Source organism: Bolinopsis microptera, chromosome 1 (assembly GCF_026151205.1).
Source record: "Bolinopsis microptera isolate Bmic1 chromosome 1, MBARI_Bmic_1.0, whole genome shotgun sequence".
Classification (NCBI taxonomy): domain Eukaryota; kingdom Metazoa; phylum Ctenophora; class Tentaculata; order Lobata; family Bolinopsidae; genus Bolinopsis; species Bolinopsis microptera.
Window position 1 is genome coordinate 21,715,678 of NC_087072.1, and position 26,406 is coordinate 21,742,083.

Here is a 26,406-nt window from a genome sequence, read left to right on the forward strand (position 1 = left end):
ATAGTATTTTAATTTATATGTAAGTGAATCAGAAGGAGAAAAAGTTATCAAAAAATGCAGTGAGCAAAACGTGACAGAAGGAATGGACGTGCCAGAAATTACGAGGGGAAATCGTATTAATGATTAATATCGAATCTAGTAATCAAGCTTTCAGTGTTATTTCTCTAGAGGTCTGAAATCGCAGATTTCAGACCTCTAGCTAGGGAATGTGATAGATATGGGAAGAATTAATGTACCTAACAAGATGAAGAATAAAGGAGAACGGGCTTTCACCTTTCTGCTAGTGATGATAATGTAAATTACAAGAATAATGAAAGTGATCAATATAATTTGCCATCTTTTATCTTTTTTCTTGTCTGGCACATGATAAACCCTATTTAATATTGAACTGTGTACTGGTTCAAATGGTTAAAAGAAGTGCTCCTTAAAAATTGTAACATGGCAATAATGACCTTGGGACTCTTAGACTTTTCGTTATGACCGGGAACAACCAGTCTGGTTCTAAAATCTTATACATGGATCTAGGAACTATAAACAAACATTTGATTATCCTATTCCATTTAACTTGAAGTTGTGCAAGCAATGCATCAACACGGGGTCCAGTCACGTGCCATGTCAGGATGATAATCATAATAAGCTTTGATAAACAGAAAATCATCAGAATAGAAGGAGATATTTTGGAATATTTTTAAATAGAAGCTTTTCAGAAACTAAAACTGCAAATATATTTTCCGTGATCAGAAAGGTAATGAAATCGAATTGTCGATCTCATTTAGCTTTTTTATCGGAGGCGAAAGCTGTTCGGAAGAACTATATAGTATATATTTATATACGCTTTCATTTCGGCAGAACTAAACCTTTTCTGTAGAACTAAACCGGAAAAAACGATACACGGATATTTGATAATGTAATAAAAAAGGAACAAAATTCATTTGGCATTTCAAATTTCGTACATTTATCATACAGAATAGCGTTATCAAAATATTAGAAATCTTTTATAAATGGTAAAATAGAAATTAGAAATAGAAAAATATAGCGTTAAATAAAATAACATGTACAAAGGTTTTGTTGACGATATATAGGACAAGTTTAAAACCGTTTAAATCGTATAAACCGTTAACAGTATAAAGTAGTACAAAATTTTGAACTTTAAGAGTTTTAGTTATTACATAAAGCAACCCGTTCCTTTCAGTTTTAAGGATTTAAATAATTACTCAACATCTCAGCCAAAATAAGTTAATTCAATGTTCACAATAATATCTACAGTTCTGTTTTGTCGGAGGTCTCTACTCTCTTGATTGAACTTGAAGCTACAAATTCCTCATCTGTTCTTCTCGGGGACAGAAGGGAGAGGTCATAGAGCGGATCACTTCAGATCTTCAGCTCACGTAACTCGCGTGACGTCATCTCACGTGGTGTGACGTCATGTCACGTGGTGTGACGTCACGTAACACGTGCGTTAAATTAAAATACAACCTATTTACCTAGTGGTGGCGTCATTGTGGTGGGTAACACCAGAGCAGGGAACCTACACGTATTTGAGACTAGTTGCACTGTGTAGGAGCAGTAAGTCCATGGTGGTAGAGTCGGAGAGTGCCCGGGCAACTATTGTTATCTTAGAGTGGTGAGCAATGTACAACTTTGGAGGTAGACTACTTCTACAATACCGTGCTATCAGGGTACGCTCTTTTGTGTCGTAAATCTCCACTGCATCTTCTACTGTACATGAACTGGACCAACCACTGCCGAACATCTTGAATTTGATGAAGTTGAGAAAAATGCTGCTGCCCTCGGGCGCCGTCAGGGTCCACATGCATTGGGTATTGTCTTGTGATTTCCAGGATAAGGGACGACTCTGTCGACCTGTTACGTACTTTCCTCCGGACTTGTCAACTGAAAAAGGTAAAATATTTTATAAGGTGAGGAAATCAGAAGGTAACCGGACATCTTTTATCCAACAAAATTGTTTTTTGTTTTCAGCAAAAGTTTGTAGATAAATATAGAATGGATATGATCAATATGTATGGTGTTAAAACAATAAATTAACATGGTTTAGTAATAGGTTAATTGGTATACTTAAAAGGACTATAGCACACAAAACTTACCCCAAATAAAGTCGACAGCAGCTCTGAAACCAGGTCGGGTACCTATCATGTCACTTTTGAACTTGAGCAAGAGATTGGAGCCGCTAGACTTAAGCCTGAACCTATTTTTAATCCTTCCACACAGGTTAGCAAGATACCTGTCACTTTGACTCGATCCGTCGTATATCCTCAGTGAATCGAAACTGCAAGAAAAAACAAATTTACGAACAGGTTTTCTAATTTTAGGGTAAAAATACATTTTTACTATAAGAAAGAAAAGCGATAAAGAATGTTACCATGGATTGGAATGAGCAGTAGTACGTACCCACAATAACGGACACGCTCTACATCAAAACTAAGGAGAGTTATCTCAACTCGTTCATCTTCTTTTCCAGAAAGTAACCAGGAACACTCAGTATTGGTTGGGTAATATGCGGGGTAGTGGGGGGACGTTATCATACCTGGCTCTCCGTGCAGATCCTGAACATTATTTTATCAGTTGAGAAATTCATCTTGATCAAATCGGACGTTAGTTGCTGATCAGCCTGAATTTCTTTTTGAGATTCTAAAATAAAGTTGGAGAGCTAACCTGGTCTCCACAGATAGGGTCGTTGTAGCTCCATGTTAAACCTCTGAACAAGTCCTTCTCCTCCGTATCGTTCTCCTCAGCAATAGAGCTCACTCCCATGATACAGAAGTGGGGATTAGTAGGGTGGATCATGTGATACTCATCGCATACACACTGGTAACTTCCTATCAAATTCTCACATTCTCCTTCAATACACTGGATCTGCAGCTCGCATTCGTTCACATCTGAAGGGAGATACATCTTTTAATAATACTTATTTGAGGATTTTAATACAAGATGAGCAGAAATAACGCAATGTTTAGAAATGTTGGATACTAATGTGCTTGACACGTTCTCCGTCCAATATGTCTACATTTCCTAAGAATTTTTTACATGATATTTCACCGTGCCAAAATTTTATCACTGACAATCTGGTGACTGGCACGCACGAGTGAATAACTTTCCCACTTCTTAAATCATATGAATAATGCCGTCCATAACTCTCACTCAGGCGTACAGGACTTGGCTTGGTAACCCAGACTTATGCGTTTTATTTTAGTATTTTGAAAGGTCTGGTGAGAGTATCTGCCATTCACACCAATGGTGTCTCAGGAATGACGTGGACTGAGATTCCGACTTGTCAGGACTGAGCAGCCACGTTGTCACTTTTAGTAACCTGCGGAATGCTCATCCGATAGGTGTCAATTGCAAAACCAAAAATCTATATTTATTTTAACATCATTAGTGTAGTACGGAAGACATTTGACAGTTGAGTTTCGAATATTTAGGTTTTCTTTTTGAGACGGTTTAATCCGAGTAAACCAATGACAAATGAGCAGGGCTCACTCCTATAAATAAAGGGGTCCTCCCTATAAACCTCCCAATAAAGCGATAATGAAGAATAGTATTTGTCTGGACAAATGAAATTAAGATGGGCTTCAATGAGGCGTGACAAGACACTGTTCATCACTCACCTGATTTATATTATTTAACAATTCGTAAGAACCAAAAATAATCCACTTGTAGGCAGTATCAAATTCGTCCAATAAAATGAGAGGTGAAAAAGTGAGATTTGAAAGTTCTTTTTTAGAAATTTCACTTTTCTCACTAAAACTGATAATTTTGCAGATTCGTGTATTCTGTCCATTTAATTGTATTTCTTGCTCCGGGCGAGTCCGGTATCTGAACATGAGGAATAGAAAAGCAGAATGAGATAAAAGTAAGTAAAGTGAGAGGTGAACAAGTGAGATACCAAAATTGGTTAGAATCTCACTTTTATCGCGCGGACCCCCCCCCCCCCCCCCCCCCACCCCCACTTATTACACGACCCTGCGATTTCCTTTCACTGAAGTCTATTCAAGGAATTCAAGAGTTTATCTAACCTTCAGAGTTATTCTATGGTTTCAACAGAACGGAAGCCTGATGTTCCATAAATCTATTGATCAGACAAACTTAACTTAGATTCTCATTTATATGTCATCGAATAAATTTAGACTCAAATAGAAATAAGGGCGGGTATTATGACTATAGTGGACACCTATATATTTCAGGCTCTGATGTGACATTAACTCATGCTTTCAGTGTTACTAATATTTTAAACCAAGTTATCATTAGGGCGTTTTAAAGTGGAGCAGACGTAAGGTTTCAGGATTTTAAACGGATGATACCGGTCAGGGGCGTGCTTATCATCTTTAACAAGATTATTAAAAGAGTGTTTTCAACAGGAACTATCAATTAACACATTAAGTGTACACCGCTCTTACCTTGACAATGTGTGGCATTCAGCTCAGTGTATCCGTTCATGCAGGAACAGGTGTTGGAGCCAGGAATATTGTCACAGATCTGTTCACAGCCTCCGTTATAACCATCTTCACACTCATTTACATCCACACAAGTCATCAGATTTCTATTAAGATAGAAGCCGTTCCTGCAGGAACAGTAGTACCCGCCGGGCAAATTGTTACAATCTTGCTCACAAGCTCCGTTACTGATTTCACATTCGTTCACATCTGAGAATTTAGCAGAAGTTTACCTCATGGTATATTATGCAAGCATAAAATAATATAACAGATTACGATAAAGTTTTAAACTCTACTTACTTAATACTTATTCAAAGAAATAGTTATTAACCATTATTACTCAATAGCTAAAAAAGTTGAATGATGTTATAAAGTTAAACCACTAACCTTCACAGGAAGTGTTATCTGTGGTGTTAAGAGCGTATCCTAGCCAACAGCCACATTCGTGACCTCCGTCATGATTACTGCAATCTTGTTCGCATCCACCGTTATTTGTGTTGCATTCGTTAGCATCTGGAATAATGCCAAAATTAACAAACATTACGAAGTAACTTGACCGTTGCTTTTATCCGTGATTTGTGGCATAACGGAACATTGCTAAAATCTAAAGACCCCTAATGGAACTTGGCCGTGCTTACCAAAGTTCTGCTCGAGACTGTTCTAGGAGTTATAACCTTGCGTTCAGATTGTAGTCGGTGGGAGCCGGGAAGTTTATTGAAAATTGAAATATTATAAAATTGATTAGTTTGACACGATCTGACACGTGGGCATGTGGGGCAGGTTATAAACAGCTTGGTTGGGATTTCTTCAGAGTATACACCTACGTTCAACCACAATCAGTCGCCCCGAAAGTGGATTAAAAAGTGATCAAAGGGTGTGCACGGCGGGAAACTTGGAGAGCTCTCTCGCATGCAAATAAACTTAGTTGTGAATCATGCGGTTGTTACTTAAAGCTGATTGGCCGCTGCAATGCAAGCTGCACACTCTATGCAGGTTTTTCTGACAATTCTACAGAATTTATAAAAAGAACGCGCGTGACGCGTGGAAATATGTTACGCAAATTTTTTCGCGCCTTTCAGTCAATACAACTCCATGGGGGTTCCCAGGGGGTGTTTTCCCGAATTTTGTGGCGAATATTAATCTTGCCCCCGCCCCCATCGTATTATGTTAATTTGCCAATTATTGAGATATTACCAGTATTATTCTACCTCATTCTGACTTAAGCTATTAACAACTATGATTGAAATCAATTATCGAGAATTGAGCAGGGAATCCGGAATTAGGTCAAGCTGCGTCACAATTTCAAAAACCCCTAATTGTATTTCGATGATTTACTTTACGATCTAATGTTATTGGTTTACCTTCATAGCAACTACTGTAATAATTTTATACCAAACACATACACTGAACCACTTTAGAACAGCTAGATGTTGATGAGGACAAGCGTGCCACAATTAATGGGGGGCAAGAAATGGGGGCGTACCACAAATATTGAGAATACATCGCTTCAAATATTTTCTTGGAAGTCTTGGGTCATTTTAATTGTGTTAATCCAAAACAAACTTTTAAAATATATCAATATTTTAAACAGGTTAGTTGTCTGAGAATTTCCTCTACAGTTATATAATGTGAGCAAACAATTGGATATTCAGTTAACGCCCTATAAGCCTATACAAAGGCTCACGCCTTACAATAGAGCTTACATTGAATTAAAAGGATAACAATCATGAAAAAACGTAAAAGTAAGTAAACAAATATGCTTAATGATGTCACAGCTATATCGGGACATGTCATAAGAGCCCATTAATCAGGCCGGTATTTTAAAGCTAACTTTAACGACGGTCGGTACCTTGAAATCTAAAACGCAAATCTGGCCGTCTCTAAAACGTAGACAAGATGCTTCACTGCACTCCACACACTGCTCTACTGACACAACACTTTTAACACACCTCATATCACGCTACTAACGTATCTTACCATATTGAGGCTCTGTGTCGCCAACCCTTCGGTCCGGTCCTTACTTGTGCTCACAACAACTGTAAACAACTAACAAATCAGTGGGTTTAGAGGGACCCCCTACTAAGGGGTACCAGTGAATAATGTTAATAGTTACCGTAGTCTGCAGCTTAGTGAACCGGTTAAAATGTGTGGTACTTTCATCGTCAGAATTTGGTACGAGACCGCGGAGTTGTTTCAGTAATATATCGGGTATTTACTATTTTAGTAATATTCTAATAAGGCACATTTTAGTCACGATAGAAAATTACAGCGTATCCTTATTTTATTACACACAGTCTTTTTATTTTTAGTCGGGTTTCTTTAATGGTTTCTTAATTGAGAAATAACACACAATTTGAATATCAGAGGAGAGATTTAGTTACAGAATGTATGTAGATTTATTTACAGTAGGTCCAAGTTCGTTTTAAAACATTTTTAAAATTCGATCAGGCGGACAAAATACGAGATATGCGATATTATATTAAAAATTAGGCATTGTTCGTGCTTCTTCATGCGTCATCATCAGAATATCGGATATTTTTGAGCATAGCTACACGTACACACGTACACTCCACTTCAAGGTCCTCTGAATGACACTTGAAACACAAAGAATTGGAACTACACTCAGGCTTCATTAAATAAAGTTAGATATATTTTATTGTCACGTTATGTAAGATATGCTAGTCAATGTAGTGACGCAACTTAAATACTTACAGTCTGAGGAGGAGAAACATAGTACATACGACTTATTATCACTGTTTTATTTTACATTATCACTGTTTTACTTATTGTTAAAACCAGATATTTGTCATAGTTCCACAGAACTTCACAAATGTTCCGAAACACCACTCGACAGTGTGAGTGTTTGTAGAAATTGTAATCTTCTAGAACATTTCCACACACACGGGCACAGTGTGCTGTATAATTTAATGTTGTGTCCAGTGGTAGGTAGAGGCACCCTACTTTCAGGATGTAGTGCCAAGAAATTAGATTACATGTTAATATGTTATGGAAAAGTAACTGTAATGCTGGTCAGCTAGTTGTTCACCATTTACTGGGAACTGGCTAGTGGGGACCTTTACTGATTGTTGAAATTCGACATGTAGCGTGAAATGACGCTAGATGCTACATGTCGAATTTCAACAATCGGTAAAGGTCCACTAGTGGCTACTACCCAGTGGGTAGAGTCTATATTGATCTGTGACCTAATCGTGAAGGTAACCAAGAGTTGGGGTATGATCAAATAATATGATGTAACTCAGTAGCGGTGTCCGACTCCATTTGTTCACACATTATCAGGATTCAGGAAATTAAATGGGACATATTTTGGGTTTTTTGAGGTATGCGAGTAATTAATAAAATTTACTCACACTATTTTTAGCTTACAGGTATAATTTCTATGCGTCACTAACCTCTACAGCCGGGTGACATTATTGAGTGTGATAATTGATTTCCCTAATTTATAGATAATTATATTTGAACACTGTTCAGTTGAGAACAGTGCAGAACTAGAGGACTAACCGGATTTGGGTAGATCAAGGAGTGATATCTTTAATTAAGCGTGATCCCTTGGTGATGCAATTTCAAACTGAGTTACAGTATCATTATAGTGGAGGGTAAAATGTTATGAAATATGCAGAGTCTGCATACACCTGGTTAAAAATAGAAATACAGACATCTTCCGCATAGTAGTTATAGAGGATGAAACTGGAAAAGTAACCCTAATTGATCTTAATGTTGATTTACAGATTATATTTACACGTACCAGTGAAAGTTATGTCCCATAGAAATGAAACATTTATATTTTGATTGATTTAAATTATCTTATTGAATTTGGGTCCGATACCAACTTTACTACAATTTTATTAACACGCATAAAATTATTTATGTAAACATAATTATGCAGACAAGAGGTGATAATGATGAAGAAGTGTACACCGTTCTGTTTGAGTTCCTGTACACACCCTATTTATATACAAAGTTAGATCAAAGTAGTCTAAACATACTCACACAATATCTAATCACCCACACACGTACACTTCGTCTAATAATAGTACACACTGATGTAAAAACAAACAAAACTTACGCCCGTAAAATTACACTCTAGATTATTTATATTTTATACATAGTGCTGCACTCCACGACACATACATGTGAATTAAGTAGCAAACCTGCCTTATATTATGAAACCTTACAGGTTAATTAAGCAGGTTCACATAACTAAACCTTATTACAGCAGGTTAATTAAGCAGGTTCACATAACTAAACCTTATTACAGCAGGTTAATTAAGCAGGTTCTGAGGTTCCAGTGCGGTCAAAACTTCTCGTGAAGGCCACCCGGCTTATCTGGTTTAACCAGTTCAATATAGAACATGCAAATCAAGCAATAAACCAAACCCAAAGAAAATAAAATACACGCACACACCGTCACACACACATATCAACAAACGCACACTCACACACTTTCAACACCCATTCAACCCATTCTGAAACACTCATCTTTTTAAAAAACGTTCTTCTTTACCAACGTCTCAATTATAATTATACGATAATAATAATTACTATAATTACACTCGATTATAGTAATCATATCATTCGTACTAATTAAAAAAATTGTCCCTCCTGACTCCTGAGTTCCGCAGAGAATAGCAAGACAGTAATTATTGCACGACCCCGAAAATCTGGCTGGTTTAAATTGCAATCAAATTAAACCAGAAAGCCAATATTAAGCGGCCAGTTTTTGTTGGCTGTAGTATAGTTGTTATGATGATCTGACCAGCTGCGTTTAGGCTGCTAACTTTAAATCGTTAAATTATTGTCAGGCAAATAATGGTTACATTACTGTGATTCGTTATAAAACGAAGTATTTGTTGGGCATACTAATTTTTAGATGCTATGTAGATGCTATGTAGATGTTATGCTTTACAACTGAATAAGACGTCTGCTGCAATTCCTTTCGGCAGATTACATTTGTAGCGCAATTCTTGCTAAAACTTAGCATATGCAACGCGGCAAAGCTTTGGTATGTAGCAGCTTCCAACTATTGTAGTACAGAGTTTGGAAAGACGATTTGGTGCGATGATCGTACTGCAAAATATTTTCAAATTTTATAACGAAACCCTTACTTGACCCGAACTGACGCCAGGGACCTTGACATTGTGGTAAAATCTTATCACACAATCCTGTCCGTGATCCTGTCCGTGATCCTGTCCGTGATCCTGTCCGTGATCCTGTCCGTGATCTTGTACGTGATCCTGTACGTGATCCTGTCCGTGATCCTTACGTGATCCTGTACGTGATCTTGTACGTGATCCTTACGTGATCCTGTACGTGATCTTGTACGTGATCTTGTACGTGATCCTTACGTGATCCTGTACGTGATCTTGTACGTGATCTTGTACGTGATCTTGTACGTGATCCTTACGTGATCCTGTACGTGATCCTGTACGTGATCGTGATCTTGTACATAATCTTGCTACATGTCTTCCTCATTTCCCATCTCCTTCACACATCCAGTATGGTGACAAAGCCTGTTACAGATCAAGAGAGAAAGTAGTGCGAATATCATGCGATCTATCATGCAATGGATCAGATGTCACGTGATGATGAGATCAGATGTCACGTGATGAGATCAGATGTCTTACCCAGGCAGGTGGTGTGGTCGTAGTGTAGTCTGAAGCCGGGCTCACAGTCACAGTAGTAGCTGCCAGGAGTGTTTATACATACAGAGGAACATCGAGCTCGACCTATAGCACACTCGTCGATATCTGAGATGATGTTATATGGTCAAAATAGTGATGAATATCAGACTTACCTGATATAGTGATATCAGACCTGTTTATACCTGAATACAGCGAGAAATACCATTTACCATTACAGTGATTTAATTACAGTTATATCATTATGGTGATATCACTCCAACACAAGCAATGTCTAGACGCTCCACGAGTCAAGACATGGAGTCAAGACACCCAGGTACAGGTTTATTGCTTTATCGTCACTCGTGATGTTATAATTCTCTAAAGATCGATTACTTCACTCAGCTTACTTAAAGGTAAGTAATAAAGTTTGTAAATGTAAATGTGTTAAATCTTTAAATTCATCAGATATTTCTATTTTAGGAGCTCCCCCTCATTGGTCGGGCGAAGTCTAGTCGCCCAGCATAGAAAATAAATCACAGACAAAATTTTCTAACCCTCACCACGGATCATGGTAATGAACAATTAATAAATTTAGTCTAGGCGGTGATATACGTCGGGAAGTTCCATTGAAAGCTCCCAGAGGGTCTGGGAAAGCGTGAAAATCATTTATTTACTCAGACACTCCAACATTTAGTCTCGACTTTTGCCAAGAATTCAATAATCTCAGTCAATTCAGACAAAATCAATGAATTTCGTCGTCAGTTTCAGCAACGATTCAAACTGTTTTAGAATTGAGTCTAGAGCAGGACTTAAACGTAATAAATTTAGCCGTTTTTGCCAATCAATATAGAAACTAAGCCAGTTTTGACGGATTAACAAAATTAGAGTTAACTCCAAAGCGATAGAATAGTTAAAAAAAGACACTTACCGATACAAGTAAGGCCGTTGTCTCCCAAGTTGTAGCCCCGCGGACAGTGGCAAGTATAAGCGCCTTGAGAGTTGAGACAAATGTGAGAGCATCCTCCGTTGTTGTGTTCACATTCGTTGTGATCTGGGAAAAAGATAAAAATGTTAAGTTAACCAAAAACCATTTATTTTTTATTAAACTTTTATAAGTTTCCCTACAATAAAGTATTTAATCTTGTGATTGTAAGAATATCGACGAAATATTTGTTTGCGGAATATTTACGCCCTGGTCAATTGATTAGCTCATATCCAGCAGTTTTCTCGTCTGTAAAGTTTACTCTAATTTGACTGATGACATGGTAAACCTCATTTCTTATTCTCCAAAACAACCCAACACCTGTACAAACCTGATCTCCAGTAAAAGCTGGCCCCCTGCCAATAAAAATATCTTAGAAACCCAGCAAATCACAAGAGAAATCACGATATATAACATTAACCAACCTCTGCAGCTATAACCATCCGAGGGATTGAGGTGGTATCCACGGGGACAGGTGCAGGTAGCAGCATTGTTTATAACTTTACATCCGTGAGAGCAAATCTTCAGTTCACATGGGTTAGTTTTAGTGTCGTGGTTCTTTTCCTTGTCTGTGGAGAAGAAGCTGCGTTACGTTCAATATTATTCATTAAAAACAAGCACCTTTTATTGGTGCCAACTGGGTATAATTATGATTTTTAATAATTTTCATTGAAAACGAGCACATTTTATATGTGCCAACTAATTTTATTATGTTTTTCCTCAAAGAATAGTTCGCTTTGTATAATTGAAACAAATTAAGGTAGGTAATGGGACTAATTAAGTAATTAAGGTAGGTATTCTAGGTTCACATGTATATGGTATTTTTACCCGTGATGTAATATTTTACCGAGCTGACAATGTCTGTTTCTATTTTGGGTCTATTATACATACTTACATATTATTATCATTATCTTATCATATTTAATTTATTATCATATTCGACATTTTTCTCAATTTCCATAATCCATATAGGTCACAGTTAAATTCATATAAATTTCGTTATTATGTTATTATGTTATCAGTAGTACAAGTAGTAGGAACAGCAACTAAATTCAGTAGAAGCTAGGTCTGGAGAAGCCTAAGTTACATCTGAATTCAGTAGAAGCTAGGTCTGGAGAAGCCTAAGTTACACCTTAAGTTGAGACAGTGCCGACATGATGTGACCGGATGAGAACATTGCATCAAGGAATGTGGTGCACAGTGCCAGCATGAACAGGGAAAGGAACGCAAATTCCTGCGTAAGGAGTAATGGACCCTGCCGTCATTTTGGGGAGCAGCATATTTAAACCTTTGCTGTTTAACCGGGGCAAAATTCCTTAAAAACTAGAAATTTTTGGTTGAACCTGAACAGATCCAAATAGAAACCATAAACTGGCTTGAAGAATTCCAGCAATAGGAAATGGGATGTTGATAGAGGAATCTATAGTTACAAAATGTCAAGACAAAGCAGTTCACGGATAAGGAAGCATTTCAGATGCTGTATATTTAGATAACCACGACCATTCCTGGCTCGAACTACTAAATATCAATTAACAACTTGATAGAGGAATCTACTTAATTTGACATTTGACAACAACACACAAGATCAATCCTTTGTCGCTATGATCTGCTTTGCAAAGTTATTACTTTTTACCTTTATTGGGGGGGGGGGGGGGGGGGGTCGAAGAAAATCCCATCATTCCAGAAACTTTAACTTTGAATAAAACACTTATAAATTATTTAAATACTTGGCTTATCTCCAACTAGGAGGGTTCCAGGAAAGAATATGTAGTAGAGTAGTAACAATGCCTGTAAGATACGGGAAGGATCGCTGGTTGCTAAATTTAGATATGATTAGATCCCCAAGGAACTTTAGAACGATTTTCAGAATATGTATGGAGTTTTTCGGCTCCAATAACTTTTAGATACCAACCACTTGCACTTATACTGAGCCTTGCTGGAGCATTACGATAGAAACATATTTCTGTATAAAACAAATTAAATCTATTCGCTTATTTATATTAGTCGAAATAAGGGCGAGATCAATTACATAGTTTTAGAAGGCGCACTCAATGAGAAAGGTTAACGAACCTACTTAGTAAGCGATATCATCTTGTTATTTATATTATTCAAGCCCTGCTAGCTGACTCTATACACTTTTAAGTTAAATAAAGAAGAATTTTAATCGAATTTACAAGAATTTACAGATTATTACAGATTATTATAATTAATTAAATGATCAAGGTTTAAGGAATTCAGTTGCTATGGCTTAAATTACTGTTCGAGGCGAATTTTCTAAGCGAATGTGTAATTAATTGATAAAATCACAATTGTTTTAGAAAGAAAATTGATTTGATTTTGGCGGAATTTTTCTATAAAATCGACTTCTACTCACTTTCGTTGTTCAAGCCATCTCCATTTAATCCTAAAAACGAAAGTCTGAGCACGACGTGTCTATCATATTACATATTATTATTTATAATGCAAATAACACAAAGTTATTAGTTACATTCCACTACTCCACTAGTCATCAGCCATACGTACAAAATATATCTGAATAACTTATGCTATAAGTAACATAAGGGACTATGACTTGATAAGAAGGACAGCTTTTATTTGGTTGCAATATTTTAATAGTTTTTACTTAAACTTACTGTTCCTAAAGTTTAACCGAGCAATTTACTGACGGTACTATATTGAAAGTGTAGAATTTACTGATCATACTAAAGAATTTATGAAAGTAAATAATCAAACTTATGCTTTTAGTTAACTCAATCCGCGGCTACCAATCATTCCTTGTTCACTCTATATTATAGTGCTTAAAGAAAATATGTGAGATCGATTATTTGCAGCTGATGATGTTTAAAAAAATACTTTCTCACGATAAAATATGAAACTAAGAACTTGTCTTGTGAGGTTCATCTAAAAATAGACCTTTTAGGGGAATACGAATCATGGAATTTGGAAATGTGCCAGGGAGATAATATTACAACATAAATTATTATTATTATGAATTTTTTAAATGCAAAATACAATCAAGTTCAGAAATCATTTACATTAAACACCGACGACTAAGATTCCGAAGAAAATGTTGCATTTTATTTTACCTCCTCTATCAACTATTATTCCACAGTTAAGTCGTAAAGAACAGCTTATTTTAAACTTAAAATGGGGTTTCTGAGGCACCACAAGTGTCCAGAAACCAGGGAAAATGAACAGCTTTAAAGAAAAATTACAAATGAGGCGTTAGAAGAATAATTTCTGGAAAAAGTTCTAAATGTTTACAAAAGCGAAAAGTAGTCACTAGTTTTCTGTTAAATAGTTAAATCTGGAGTTAAAAGGTAATTCGTAATACGAATTTAACTTTCAGCATACAATAAGGACTAAGGACAGAGCTTTAAAACCTCTAACAGTGGAGCTAATCAAACCTTTATCTAGATGCTGATGAAAATACTGATGATATAATGACTTTAACGAAGAACTTAACATCTCGTTTGTTGTTTAATCTGCTTTGCAACATTTAAATGTTAACTAATAATTATCAAGATAATCTGTATTATAAGCCACTTTGTGTGTAGCGGATTGAAGTCCACAACACACTAGGTTTTTGCTAAACGAGACTCACCGACAGCGACGAAGTGAGCGAAGAATCCCTGCTTACTGACACTGGAGTCAGAGAGGAACTTTACCCAGAGGTTGGGTCCGGTACTGGTGAAGTTGTTTGGAGGTAGATTACCACAGAACCTGCCTAAAAGAGGGGATGTGGGCAGGTCCCCATCTCGTACCTGGAGTTAGTGAGGTTAAATGAGGGTAAGTGAGGCAAAATAAGTGTGGTATAGATTTTTGAGATTTTTTTATAGATTTTTGAGAAAAATTGAAATACGATGAAAAAACATTATTTTCATCTTGGAGCAGTTTATAAATAGGGTCTCTATAATGCTGTTACACTCAAAATGAAGCCTATATAAATAGATTATGTCAGTTTCTTTTGTGTAAGTAACAGTGAATAGCGGTATATTCACGTTATTCAGTCAAGATGTAAGGAGATTGCAGTGCTAGGTAAAAATGATCATCAAATCATTGGAGATCATGATTCGTGATATAGCAACAGAATCGCCACCTAGATAAAATTACGGTAATGCCGTTAAAGACGAAAATGTTGGGTTCGTGCCATGCCAAAAATTGTAGACAACCTATTAAATTTCGCAAACTAATCGAAACGGAGCTTTTTAACTTTCTTCCTAAAATAGCAATGTGATAGGTTTAATACTATGCTTTTTTGCAGAACAAAGACGAGTACGATTAGATAAACAAGGTAAATTAGATGATATGCGGTGTGTGATACTCTGGTAATTACAACTCAGAGCCCTCTCTTATCAGTTAACGGTAAACAATATAAAGTCCGAGTAATTTCTAATTAAATTTCTGTAAAAACGTAACTCTGGGAGTCTATGTGCTAGTCTAGTCACTTTGATTGTTATGCACCTTCAGAGTACATGACGTGATGTGATAGTGTAATGTAATAAGCCTGCAGCACTGCACTGTACATGCAGAAACCTGCAGCCCCTGTCTAAGTTAGTGCAGGACTGGCCAACAAATCAATAACCAGGACTAGCCAATCTAAATATTTACATATTTGTGGGGGCGCGGTAGGGTTTTATTGTACCTGACTTGGTATTTTACTATTGAAATTTACTCCCAACTTTTAATTTGAATAATTAATAAGGAACATTCGATAGCCTAGCAGATGAAAAATATTTGTCGAATACAATTTTTTTTAAACTATTCCCGTAAAAGGTGAGTCCTGTGAAGGTGAGTCTTGTGAAGGTGAGTCCTGTGAAAGGTGATTCCTGTGAAGGTGAGTCCGGTGAAAGTGAGTCCGGTGAAGGTGAGACACGTGAAAGGTGAGTCCTGTGAAGGTGAGACCTGTGAAGGTGAGTCCCGTGAAAGGTGAGTCCCGTGAAAGGTGAGTCCTGTGAAAGGTGAGCCCTGTGAAAGGTGAGTCCTGTGAAATATTAGTCCTGTGAAAGGTGAGTCCTGTGAAAGGTGAGTCCTGTAAAAGGTGAGTCCTGTGAAATATTAGTCCTGTGAAAGGTGAGTCCTGTGAAAGGTGAGCCCTGTGAAAGGTGAGTCCTGTGAAAGGTGAGTTCTGTGAAAGGTGAGCCCTGTGAAAGGTGAGTCCTGTGAAATATTAGTCCTGTGAAAGGCGAGTCCTGTGAAAGGTGAGTCCTGTAAAAGGTGAGTCCTGCTATAGTTATCTAAAAAAGCACCAACCTCCAGAGAGTCGTAGGTGCAATCAGCGTGATGTTCAATATTGATAGTCTCGAAGTTAAGCCGTATAACTTGACCCTCAGTAGCGAATATTCGTGTGATACAGTCAATCTTAGCGGGGTAGTTTTCAGGATAGTTCATGCTGTGGAAACTTCCAGCACTTTCTGACGCGTTGTATGTCCAACTGCAGTCTTCCTCTGAAAATAAATCACGTGAGGAGGATTGTAAACAAACATCCTCACTGGCGAGTGTAACTAGAGTTGTTACTAACGAGTAGTTTTAGCTCAGAATATACAATGCTTGTCGTGACAAATCTACACTCCAGCGGCAAACATATTACAATGTCCCTTACAGGGACTGTGTTCCTAGTGCCCAGTTGACTGTCTGGACTCTGGATAATGGTGGTGATATGAGTGAGGCTGAGCGTGCTTCTTATCCTTTTTTGGCACCGCTTTTACTGTTGAAAGGAAAATTGTAACAATTTCCGTTATTTCTCCTCCTTAGTCCTAAGAAAAAGTTCACCTGAATATTTCATGATTTCATATTTATTGATTAATCTGCGCAGACATTCCTCTAGCTGACTGCAAAGTAACAACTTTTGTTTCATAGTTTCTATATTTTGCTAGATGGATTCGATAAAACACGTACTGTTTTTTACAAACATTAATAAGCACGGATCAGTGCACTGACGTGACACTGTTGGAAGCAATATATACTGAAATACCTTTAACTAGATATAAAGTATAATATAATAATAATATTATGCACTTTTACCCCCTAAGTTCATTATACTAAGGACTGTATACTGTATTTCCCTACAGTGAAACCTCCATATAACGGGCCTCTCGGGGAAACAAAAAGTGCAGGTATTAAAAAACCCGGTATGGAGAGGTTCATATGATCCCGTTTCCCATTAGTACAGTCCAATACATATTTTTGTCTGAAATAATTCGCAACAAAGCGATTTCAACGGAAACTGGTCTACAGAAAGTTCTCAAAATTTCCTACGTCAGCAAAATCCACAATTACCACTTTTTTACCACGGTCTACGAAAAATAAGAACAACTTTTTCTTTGACAACTTTAATTAGTAAAACAAATATCTGTAGCCTCCCAGTCTCAAATAACCTGTCAAGTTTCTCACAAAACCCTATAAGCCCTGTATAAGGATGTGATAACGTAGCTAACCTGCATCCTGCACACTTGTGCGCCATACTGTACGTGAGCACTGAGTACGTGAGTAAAAATTAACGATCATCAATTTGTCATATAATATGCCCATTAAATTTACTCATTTATATAATATATCGCCAATCGATAACTATTTCGTATTTACTAGCAACTGATAATCGACGCGATTAATTTTTCCCATTGAGTCTACTCTATAAAATTAAATTGTCTAGAAAATAAATTAAAGAGAGAGATGCGCCTGGCATTGGAAATTAACATAGTCTACACGATAAAAATAGTAAAGCCAGTACAGAAGCAAGATCGCGGAATAAAAAGCCGTATAAGAGCAAGTGTTAGGAATGAACCAGTATAAAGATTATGATAGCAACTGCAAGACCAATATCAGCAATGAACAGTTCTGACTAAATATAACCGAATAATACTCACGACACATGTAAAGTCGGTTAGCCTGCAGGATATCCAGAGGAGAGAGTCCCTTCCTCTGCCCTATCTCCACACCCTCTTTAAGGGGCTTCAGTGTGGTGCTCTTGCCGTTGATACTGAAGAAGGTCTCTCCGTAGTGCATGATACTGTCGTAATCATACTCAACCCCGTAACTGTCTACCTCACTCTCATTCCTCTTATCGAAATTATAGCTCACTGATTCCTGAAAATGGGGTTTGAGTTCTGGAAAACTGTCTTTCTCCAACTTCGACTTTTTGTTGATAGATAGAGGGAATAAAACAAAATTGAAGATTATACAAGATTTAGAAAAAAGAGCCGAAAACTCGACCTCAATATTTTAATATTAAGGTCCGAGCACAACCATGTTTACTCAAAAACATTACAAATATGCTAAAACATACGATAATGTCGACTTACATGGTAATTAGGTATAACTTGTATATAATCGTCTCTGTCAGGTCTATTCTGTTCGTGCCAGAACCCTATGACGTGACCAAGTTCGTGGAGCAATATACCGTGAATCAAACACCCGTGGTCAAGGGCCATCTTCTGGGCGCCTCGTTTCTGTCTACCCACATATGAACAACACCTGAAATGTAACAGGAACTTTAGTGGAACTTCACTCTTTCTCTCTGGTTCTACCCACATATGAACAACACCTGAAATGTAACAGGACTTTAGCGGAACCTCACTCTTTGCTTTTTTGGTTCCGCATACAAAGATACAAGGGAGAAGACAGATGTATTATCTGGGATTTGTATCTCGGATACAAACAACCATCCGTTACCGCTGAGAATTGGAAATCGAAGCTTACTAAAATTTCAATAAATAGGGTTTAAGGGCATTACGTATTGGGCATCCGTATTGTTTCCTACTCCAGGGAGCCATAAATACATTCGGTACTTTTTTACTGTCCGAACCTCATACTATACAGTTTACTTCCTAAGTACTGGCGGGATATTGTACATAATATACTGGATATTATGCAGTGTATGAGAGGAATACTAGGATATGTACATATTTGGAATATGTAATGTATTTAAGGTATGTAATTTAATGAGTAATTTAGTTTTACTTGCTCTCATCAGCAGACAATAATATTGAGTACGGTAAACCAGAACAATTCCACAGCGAGGTGTAAATTAAATTCCTTCTCAAATAATTGTATAATCCTATAATTCTAGATATAGGACGCTAACGAAATCACCTCCATCATCACTAACAGGCTAACACAATTTACCCTACGATCCAGAAGTCTCCCGCTCACAATGATTTAACACTTAAAACGATTTAAAACCCTTCTAATATAGGGAGACAGTAAGATTGAATCTTTGAAATGAGATTTATATTGCTACCTTTCAATCTGGTAAGTAAACATTTCTACATTTAAAATCAGGTACGTACCTACGACCTGACTTGATCTGAAGATAATCGTGTTCGGTTGTTCTGGGTATAAACCGTATACACGTATTTTCAGCCCAAACTTGCATGGCACGTTGTAACAGGGCTACACTATGTTCTGAAGGGAAAAGAGATTTGGTAATTACTAATTTACACATACTTTACCAATTTAATCGTCGATTCGTAGGGAGAATTCTTATCTTCTAAAAGTAGAAAAAACTGGCTGTATGTTCCACAACATATTCATTCATACTGATTTAATCAACATTCTGTGGAAAAGATGATAATATTTTCTCCTATGTTATTTTTGAGACATGATCCACCAGTGAAAACAATGAACCATTCCCTGGAACGATTATTAAAGCATATGTTAAAGACTAAGTTAAAGACGAATGTTTGATTCACTAAATTTATAAATTTATTACATCGGCTCCGGCTGCATATATTATGTTGAATCAATCTGGTTGCAATAGAAAAAAAACATATAATTACACTATTCATATCCTACCTTGGAAATCGTTATCTATAATGTAAGGTATGACATTATTAGGCCATATCCGGCTCCTATCCTTTACCGCCGCCCTTTTCCGCCGAGATCTGCTTTCTAATACCTGCTCCTCATGGGATAGGATCTGGGGGAAGAGATTTGTCAAAATAAATCTTGGTAAAATGATCTTGAAAGAAAGTGTTGACATGGTAACACCGGATACCTAGGATCTGTGGAAAAACAAGTGTAGTCATGGTAACACGACATAACATCCGGGGATAAAACGTGTTGTCATGGTAACACGAGATAGGATCTGGGGGAGAAACACGCGTTGTCAATTGTCGTACTAGATAGTATCTGGGGATTAGGAAGCGTGTGGTGGGATCATGAGAGAACATTCGAGAGAGTCGAAGTCATTAATCATTATCAGGAATCAAAATAAGGTCCTGTGCACGGAATGTAGCGGGAGATATTATCTAGCGTGCGGAATGTGGGGCTGTCTGCAGAAGTGTCTCGCTGTGCTCCTGTCACAGAGGACTGGCACGGACACTCACTGGCAAATATGTGGCCCGTACTGCTTCCAACATATCAGGATTATAACACGTGAAGTGCATGTGAAGAGGGATATTTGTGGCGGTTTCAGGTGTAGGATATCCGGATGCAACTTATAGGTATTACATATGATATTATAAGGTTAATCTTGTATTGGGCAATTATTGATACTTGAAGGGATTTCAGCTACTTAAATCAATAAGATCAATAACTTCAAATTATATAGCTTTATTTGTAACTTGCAAAAGTTATTAAATAATAAATATATTATTACCTTACTATAGTCGTCTGCAAACATAGGCTCACTGTCCACTACTGATGGTATTGCAATGTCTCCCAACATATCTGAAACATTTTCAGTTCAACTTCAAGTAGAGATTCCTGGGATATGTAATACAAAAACGGCCAAAATTATAAAATAGTAAAACGCAGATCACCAATATTTACTAACGTATAATACAGACATTATTTTTTGTTTAAAGATAACATGAACATAACTTTAAGAAACATTAATATTATGATAAATCTGCATCTGTTATCTAAAATATCTTACAGTTATAAAATATTTTACAGCAGTACTATCTGATCATTAAGTTTTAGTATGTTATTGTAACAAAGGATAAGTACGGCACGTTTGTGGGGAATGTTAAAGAATTACAGCACTTCATTCCTATTTCCTAGTTAGGTCAAGGACAATTTGTTTGTACCTTGCAGGAATCGGAATGTTACGAAAAATGACACACAAGTGTTATTAATTATAATGATATTACTGACTTATTAGCTTTTATGTGAGAGACACGGAATTTGATTCCCTTCGGACAGTAATGAAATAAAGCGGGGGGAATGCAACGTCAATTAATGTCAATTAATGTCAATTAATGTCAATTAATGTCAATTAATGTCAATTAATGTCAATTAATGTCAATGTCAGTTTTGCAAAATTTTGGAATACTGACATTAATTGACACGATATTTTTCGACCAGAGATTATGTAGTTCTACCATATTGTTAGCACTTTAGAACGTTTATATCATCAATTTATTCACTACTATCACATATAGAAATGTGAAATGTGAAAAAAATTCAGATCATTAAACAATAAAACTAAAATAATACGGTTTCCCGAAATTTAATTTTCTTAAATGGACGTGGCCATCCAAGGGCGTGGTTCTCAACATCATCAGAACTTAAAACCCACATTAAACGAAATGCCTTCATGACATTTATATTTGAATAACGAATCTTAAACAGCTAACATTACTCCTTCATACTAAAAACGCCGATTCTAAATATTTTACCTGTATAAGAAACCAATAAAATATGGGCGTGGCCGGTGGGGACCGAAGATGGAAGAGTTGGAAGCTGAAATTTTTTTTGGTGGTCTTTGAACCTAAGGATCAACAGATAAGAACATACTCATAATTATTCAAGGACATTTTGTTTTTTTGAACCGGTCTAACTTACATAGACGTGAATATCTTGAATATTTATCGAATAATGATAATCTCAAATTTCAAGACATATTAATGTCAATTAATGTCAATTAATGTCAATAAATGTCAATTAATGTCAATTAATGTCAATTAATGTCAATTAATGTCAATTAATGTCAATGTCAGTTTGGGGTTTTTATGGAATACTGACATTAATTGACGTTGCATTCCCCCCAATAAAGCTATGGTACTGTTGATACAGAAGATATCCACAGTATATAAAGGATTTTCATTAAATCAGTTAGGCAAGATTTATCATATTGACTGCCGTGACAATTCATAGCCAAACATTCTTTGGTTATCATTAACGACTCTTAATATATAATGCTCATAATTCAAGCTATTCTTTTCTTCAAAATTTCTTCCTGGTGTTTCTAATTTACTCGACGGGCCAATCCAATCCAAAATGTTCGTCACAGGTTTTTCTGTTAAGTCTTGTTCCCTCGCCATGGCCCCAGCGCCTACAAAGATCCTATTCCTGGTCGATTTATGGACAGTATCATTCACTTCTCATAGACTTAAATTAAACTGAGTGCGTTCACCGGCAAATCTATTACAAACTGAGATGACTTGCAGGCGGACTTATAGGCGGACAAAGTTATATCAATTTACGAATTATTGAATTAATAACTAAGATTCAGGAAGGAATCTAGCAATTCTCGTGATTCATATATTAACAAATCAGACCGATAAACAAATAAAGTATAATACTCACATATATTCTCGAGATCGCACTGAGAGGCGGCTTGCGAAGCGGCGATGGATAGCAGCGCAGCTAGGAGAAGCAGTGACGCAACTACGTGAGGAGGCGAGGTAAAGAAGAGCATTCTACTAGGGGGGAGAACGGTTGAAATGAGGTTGGAACATGACGTTAACATGTGTCAGTAGGTCGTCTGTCATCTGTCATAGTCAGAAGTCCCAGTATTGTGCCGCGCACACGTGCGAGCAATGTGTAGTGTGTGGTCGAGAGTCGTGGGGAGATTATCCTACGTGAAATTATTTTATAAAAGATACGTTTTTAGATGGTTATATGACTGTAGGTCAATCTAATATAACGGCATAGTTATTATTCATAATATATCCTCCAGTTGGTTTAGTTTCTATAAATAGCTCAGTGGTTTATAAAACACATAAAGTTTCAATATTCAATATTCGATATTGATTCCTTGCACAAAGGTTATGGAATCTTTGCCGACACGTATTTTAACATTTGAGAGAAATTCGGTGTTAATTCTTGAGTTCTAGCTTGAAGTTAGCACATTTGGATACATTTTAAAAGATTAGTTTATATTTCAAGTCGATATTCGTTTTACCTAACATTTTAACTAAGTCTGAAAGTATTGAGAAGGCACCAATGTAATGTACAATGAGCCGGTCCCCACGTCCAGACGACGCAATCATTCACTGTTTTTCGTTACAATACCGCTGTCTAGTCCTGGACTACTGATATATCTGTTTAAAAAAGAAAGTAGCGCCTAACAAAGTACTGGCCAGGGTCAACCCTGTAAGTAGAAAACTTTAAAAACTGTGATTAAATCACTCAGGAACTGTTTACGTGTATTCAGACAAAATATAGATACTCGCCAATCCCAAGGGAATGAGAATTGGGAGAGTTCAGATTGCATTCTCAACCCTCAACAATTCTCTGGAAAGTAAAAACGGGGGACAAAACGACCATTATGCAACAGCAGTATTTAAAATATGGAGGTCCTTAGCGTCTAAAATTGAGGGTGAGCCTAGGACCAGCCTCAACGTACGAACACCATGACAGATAGATAACAAGATTAATTTAAAACAGATAGGTGGGGGTATGGTTTGATAATTAAATATACACGGATTATATCAGTTCAATACGAGGATTACGTATTCGTTAATCAGGGATTCAATACTTATTACTTATTTCTAGGACACCTGCTGGGGTGAGGCACTGAGACTTGTAAATCTCATTAGGGAATAACCACATGATGTGACATGGATGTTAAAAGGTGTTGTGGAGGGAGGTGTGTTACTTCGGTGAGAGGTGGAGCTGGGCTCGGACATTGGACAGGTTTAACACTATCGTCATGGGAGACGTGTATTAGGGCATCATTTTGCAATGCTCTTCACTACAATAATTATATTCTACAGATCAGATCAAGTTTATAATGTTTTTATAGTTCGATCAAACTTGACTTAAAAATTTAAAATGTAATCCTCCTTGAGGGTAAAATTACAAAACCTCTAACACTAACAATTACACATAAAAATTGACATCTTTCCTACAAAAAGGGGAGGAATTTAATCTATGTTGTCATTAAAAAGTAGGCGTTAGATCATTGATTTATTAACACAGAATATAGGACGACTGTTTAAAGAAGTGATGACGATGTTTATGTCATTATTCTAGATTTGATTTCATTTGACCAAGCCCTTCAAAACAGCAGTTAAAGCAGTAAAAAACTGAGAGGTTAGAGGATAGACCATACCGCTTGTAGTGTTGGGTGTAACTTTATCCCTGATCAATCAAGATATTCAGAGATTAATCAAATCACTGCAGCATCACCTCCAGATTTAGACCATGCAAAGTGTATTAATTATCTGCTCCCTCATCAATATATATGTGTATATCTCTTTTACTAGGTGGCATTTTCTAGTTACCACCCCATGGCTTAAATCTTATTTACAAATCCGTGCAAAGCAACTTGCGGAACAAGAAACGTCTAGAGAAATATTAAAGCGTTTAACAAAAAACACGAATCTACTCCGACCACAATATCGTCTAGCAACACTAAACACAAAAAGCTATCAAGGATATATCATAACATATCTTGGAAATGTCGGAAGAAAAAATCCCAGGATGAATTTTTTAAATGATATGAAAGGGCGATGATAAACGAGTTAACAAATATATTATACAGACACAAGTTCTGGACAGGTTACCCGCCTAAAGCCTCAATTGCAAACTGAATATATGGTCAAGTTCGGAGACAACCTGTACATTTTTTACTTTTTTAGAAGTGTGTGGTGGAGCCAGCTCAACACAGACTGAAACTCCCTGATTATATGGCTGACAAGACATTTTTCAGGACTTTCTCTGAGTAAAAAAATAAAATTAAAAGGTTGAATGGTTGAGCAGATACAGGTGGTATTAAACAAACCCTTAAAAGGTGGAGATTTAAGGTGGAGACTGGCTCTGGTTGAAGAAACTTTTGATTAAGGTGGAAAAGGTTATTGGTAACACAAACTACATCAAATTTGCAATCTGATGGTTTTATCAATATTTTATTTAAGTGCTCAACCGAGGTGGAGAAATTAAATGCACTTTTCAAAGCTGCTCAACCAGGGGTGGAGAAAGGTTTAGAGAGTTCTAGGTTAGCTAGAAAGTTGCGTCTCGGCCTTTTCTACTTCCCGTTAAATTTTGTTTTTGCCATTGACGCTCAACAGGGTGGAGATCTTTCATTAAGAAACAGTAAAAAGCCCGTCAAACATGCCTAAATTCATTGGTTTTATCACTAATTCTAATCTGCTCTGTTAACTGCTACTGTAGGTGATCATAAAACTGTTACCCCTTCTGTCTTAAAGCAAAGTGTTCTAGCAAATGAAAAAACTATCATAGTTGTGAAAAGGTGCTCAACAAGGTGGAGAAATTGTTGATTAAACATTAAAACATTAAAAATGCATTAAAACTGGCCCCACCGGGTTGAGTTGAGCTTTGGCAGTTGATTTCTGGAAGAAATAACATTGGGTGACCCTTTAGCATGTATACAAGTCATCAAACTAGCCATCAACCACTCAACCGCGGTGGAGAACCTTGACTTCTGAGGTCAAATTTACGCCCAAATTTGCCAAATTTGAGTCTCCACCTATGTTGAGTGTACTTTTCAGCAAGGATGCCTTGTAATATGAGTTGGTAGATGATTTAGAATCATTGGTATTGCAAATGGACTGCCACAGTCACTCTACAGCTCCTAAACTACAGAATAACAGATTTTGAACTGCATGTTATGCTGTCTCCACCTCGGTTGAGCCGATTCTGAGGATCCTATTCTATGAAATATGATTAGTATAACCCATAATATTAAATATTAGGACTTTGGAGCAATTAAAAAGCATGAGAGGGTTAGTTCTAGTCACTTATATTAGCTCATGTAGTCAGTGTGCTGCTCCACCTGTGTTGAGCAGACAAACCTGCTCAACCGGCACTTTTTGAGTACCCACCTGTCTTACGTAACTTTAAATTGTGAAATTTGAAGTAAATATTTTTTTCATAAGTGATTTACAGCTCCTTTATTTTTGTAATTTTCAGGTGGCCACTGTCTCCACCAAGGTTGAGTTATTTAAATTTTGAACCCAGATATCATTATAGAAAGGTTAGGAGTATAATATCTGAAGAGCCTGTACCCCTTGGACTTTCAGAGGAATTATAATTAATTTTACCGTATATGGCAGTGAAATAAATGTAATTAGTGACTGATTTTATGTACAGGTTGTCTCCGAACTTGACCATATACTTTCGACCCGATTATCAATTCCGTTAA

At 36.8% G+C, this 26,406-nt stretch overlaps 1 protein-coding gene across 2 annotated transcripts; it reads right to left on the reverse strand.

The window, feature by feature from the left end:
• Positions 1-645: 645 nt before the first annotated feature.
• Positions 646-22,716, reverse strand: LOC134818700 (tolloid-like protein 2). 2 transcript variants are annotated; one of them, XM_063828722.1, is made up of 18 exons: positions 22,605-22,716; positions 20,671-20,741; positions 19,866-19,989; positions 19,361-19,475; positions 18,374-18,545; positions 17,939-18,158; positions 16,326-16,519; positions 14,677-14,836; positions 13,447-13,476; positions 11,498-11,641; positions 11,019-11,141; positions 10,094-10,216; positions 4,839-4,964; positions 4,416-4,661; positions 2,674-2,897; positions 2,410-2,564; positions 2,106-2,287; positions 902-1,893 (listed from the first exon to the last, which is right to left on the reverse strand). In XM_063828722.1, the coding sequence occupies exons 1-18, from the start codon at positions 22,714-22,716 to the stop codon at positions 1,529-1,531; spliced, it is 2,886 nt and encodes a 961-aa protein (XP_063684792.1). In that variant the 3' UTR covers positions 902-1,528. The 2 variants fall into 2 exon arrangements, with proteins under 2 accessions (XP_063685572.1, XP_063684792.1); XM_063829502.1 differs by lacking the exon at positions 13,447-13,476 and having other exon boundaries at positions 646-1,893.
• Between the last annotated feature and the right edge of the window lie 3,690 nt (positions 22,717-26,406).

Bases quoted from the DNA above. Each gene is read 5' to 3' on its own strand.
- LOC134818700 (XM_063828722.1), bottom strand. From the start codon at position 22,716: ATGCTCTTCTTTACCTCGCCTCCTCACGTAGTTGCGTCACTGCTTCTC. The intron at 19,476-19,865 runs GTAGGATATGAA...TTTTCCCTTCAG, and splicing joins TATAGATAACGATTTCCAAG to AACATAGTGTAGCCCTGTTA. The intron at 2,288-2,409 runs GTACGTACTACT...TTTTTCTTGCAG, and splicing joins GAGCGTGTCCGTTATTGTGG to TTTCGATTCACTGAGGATAT.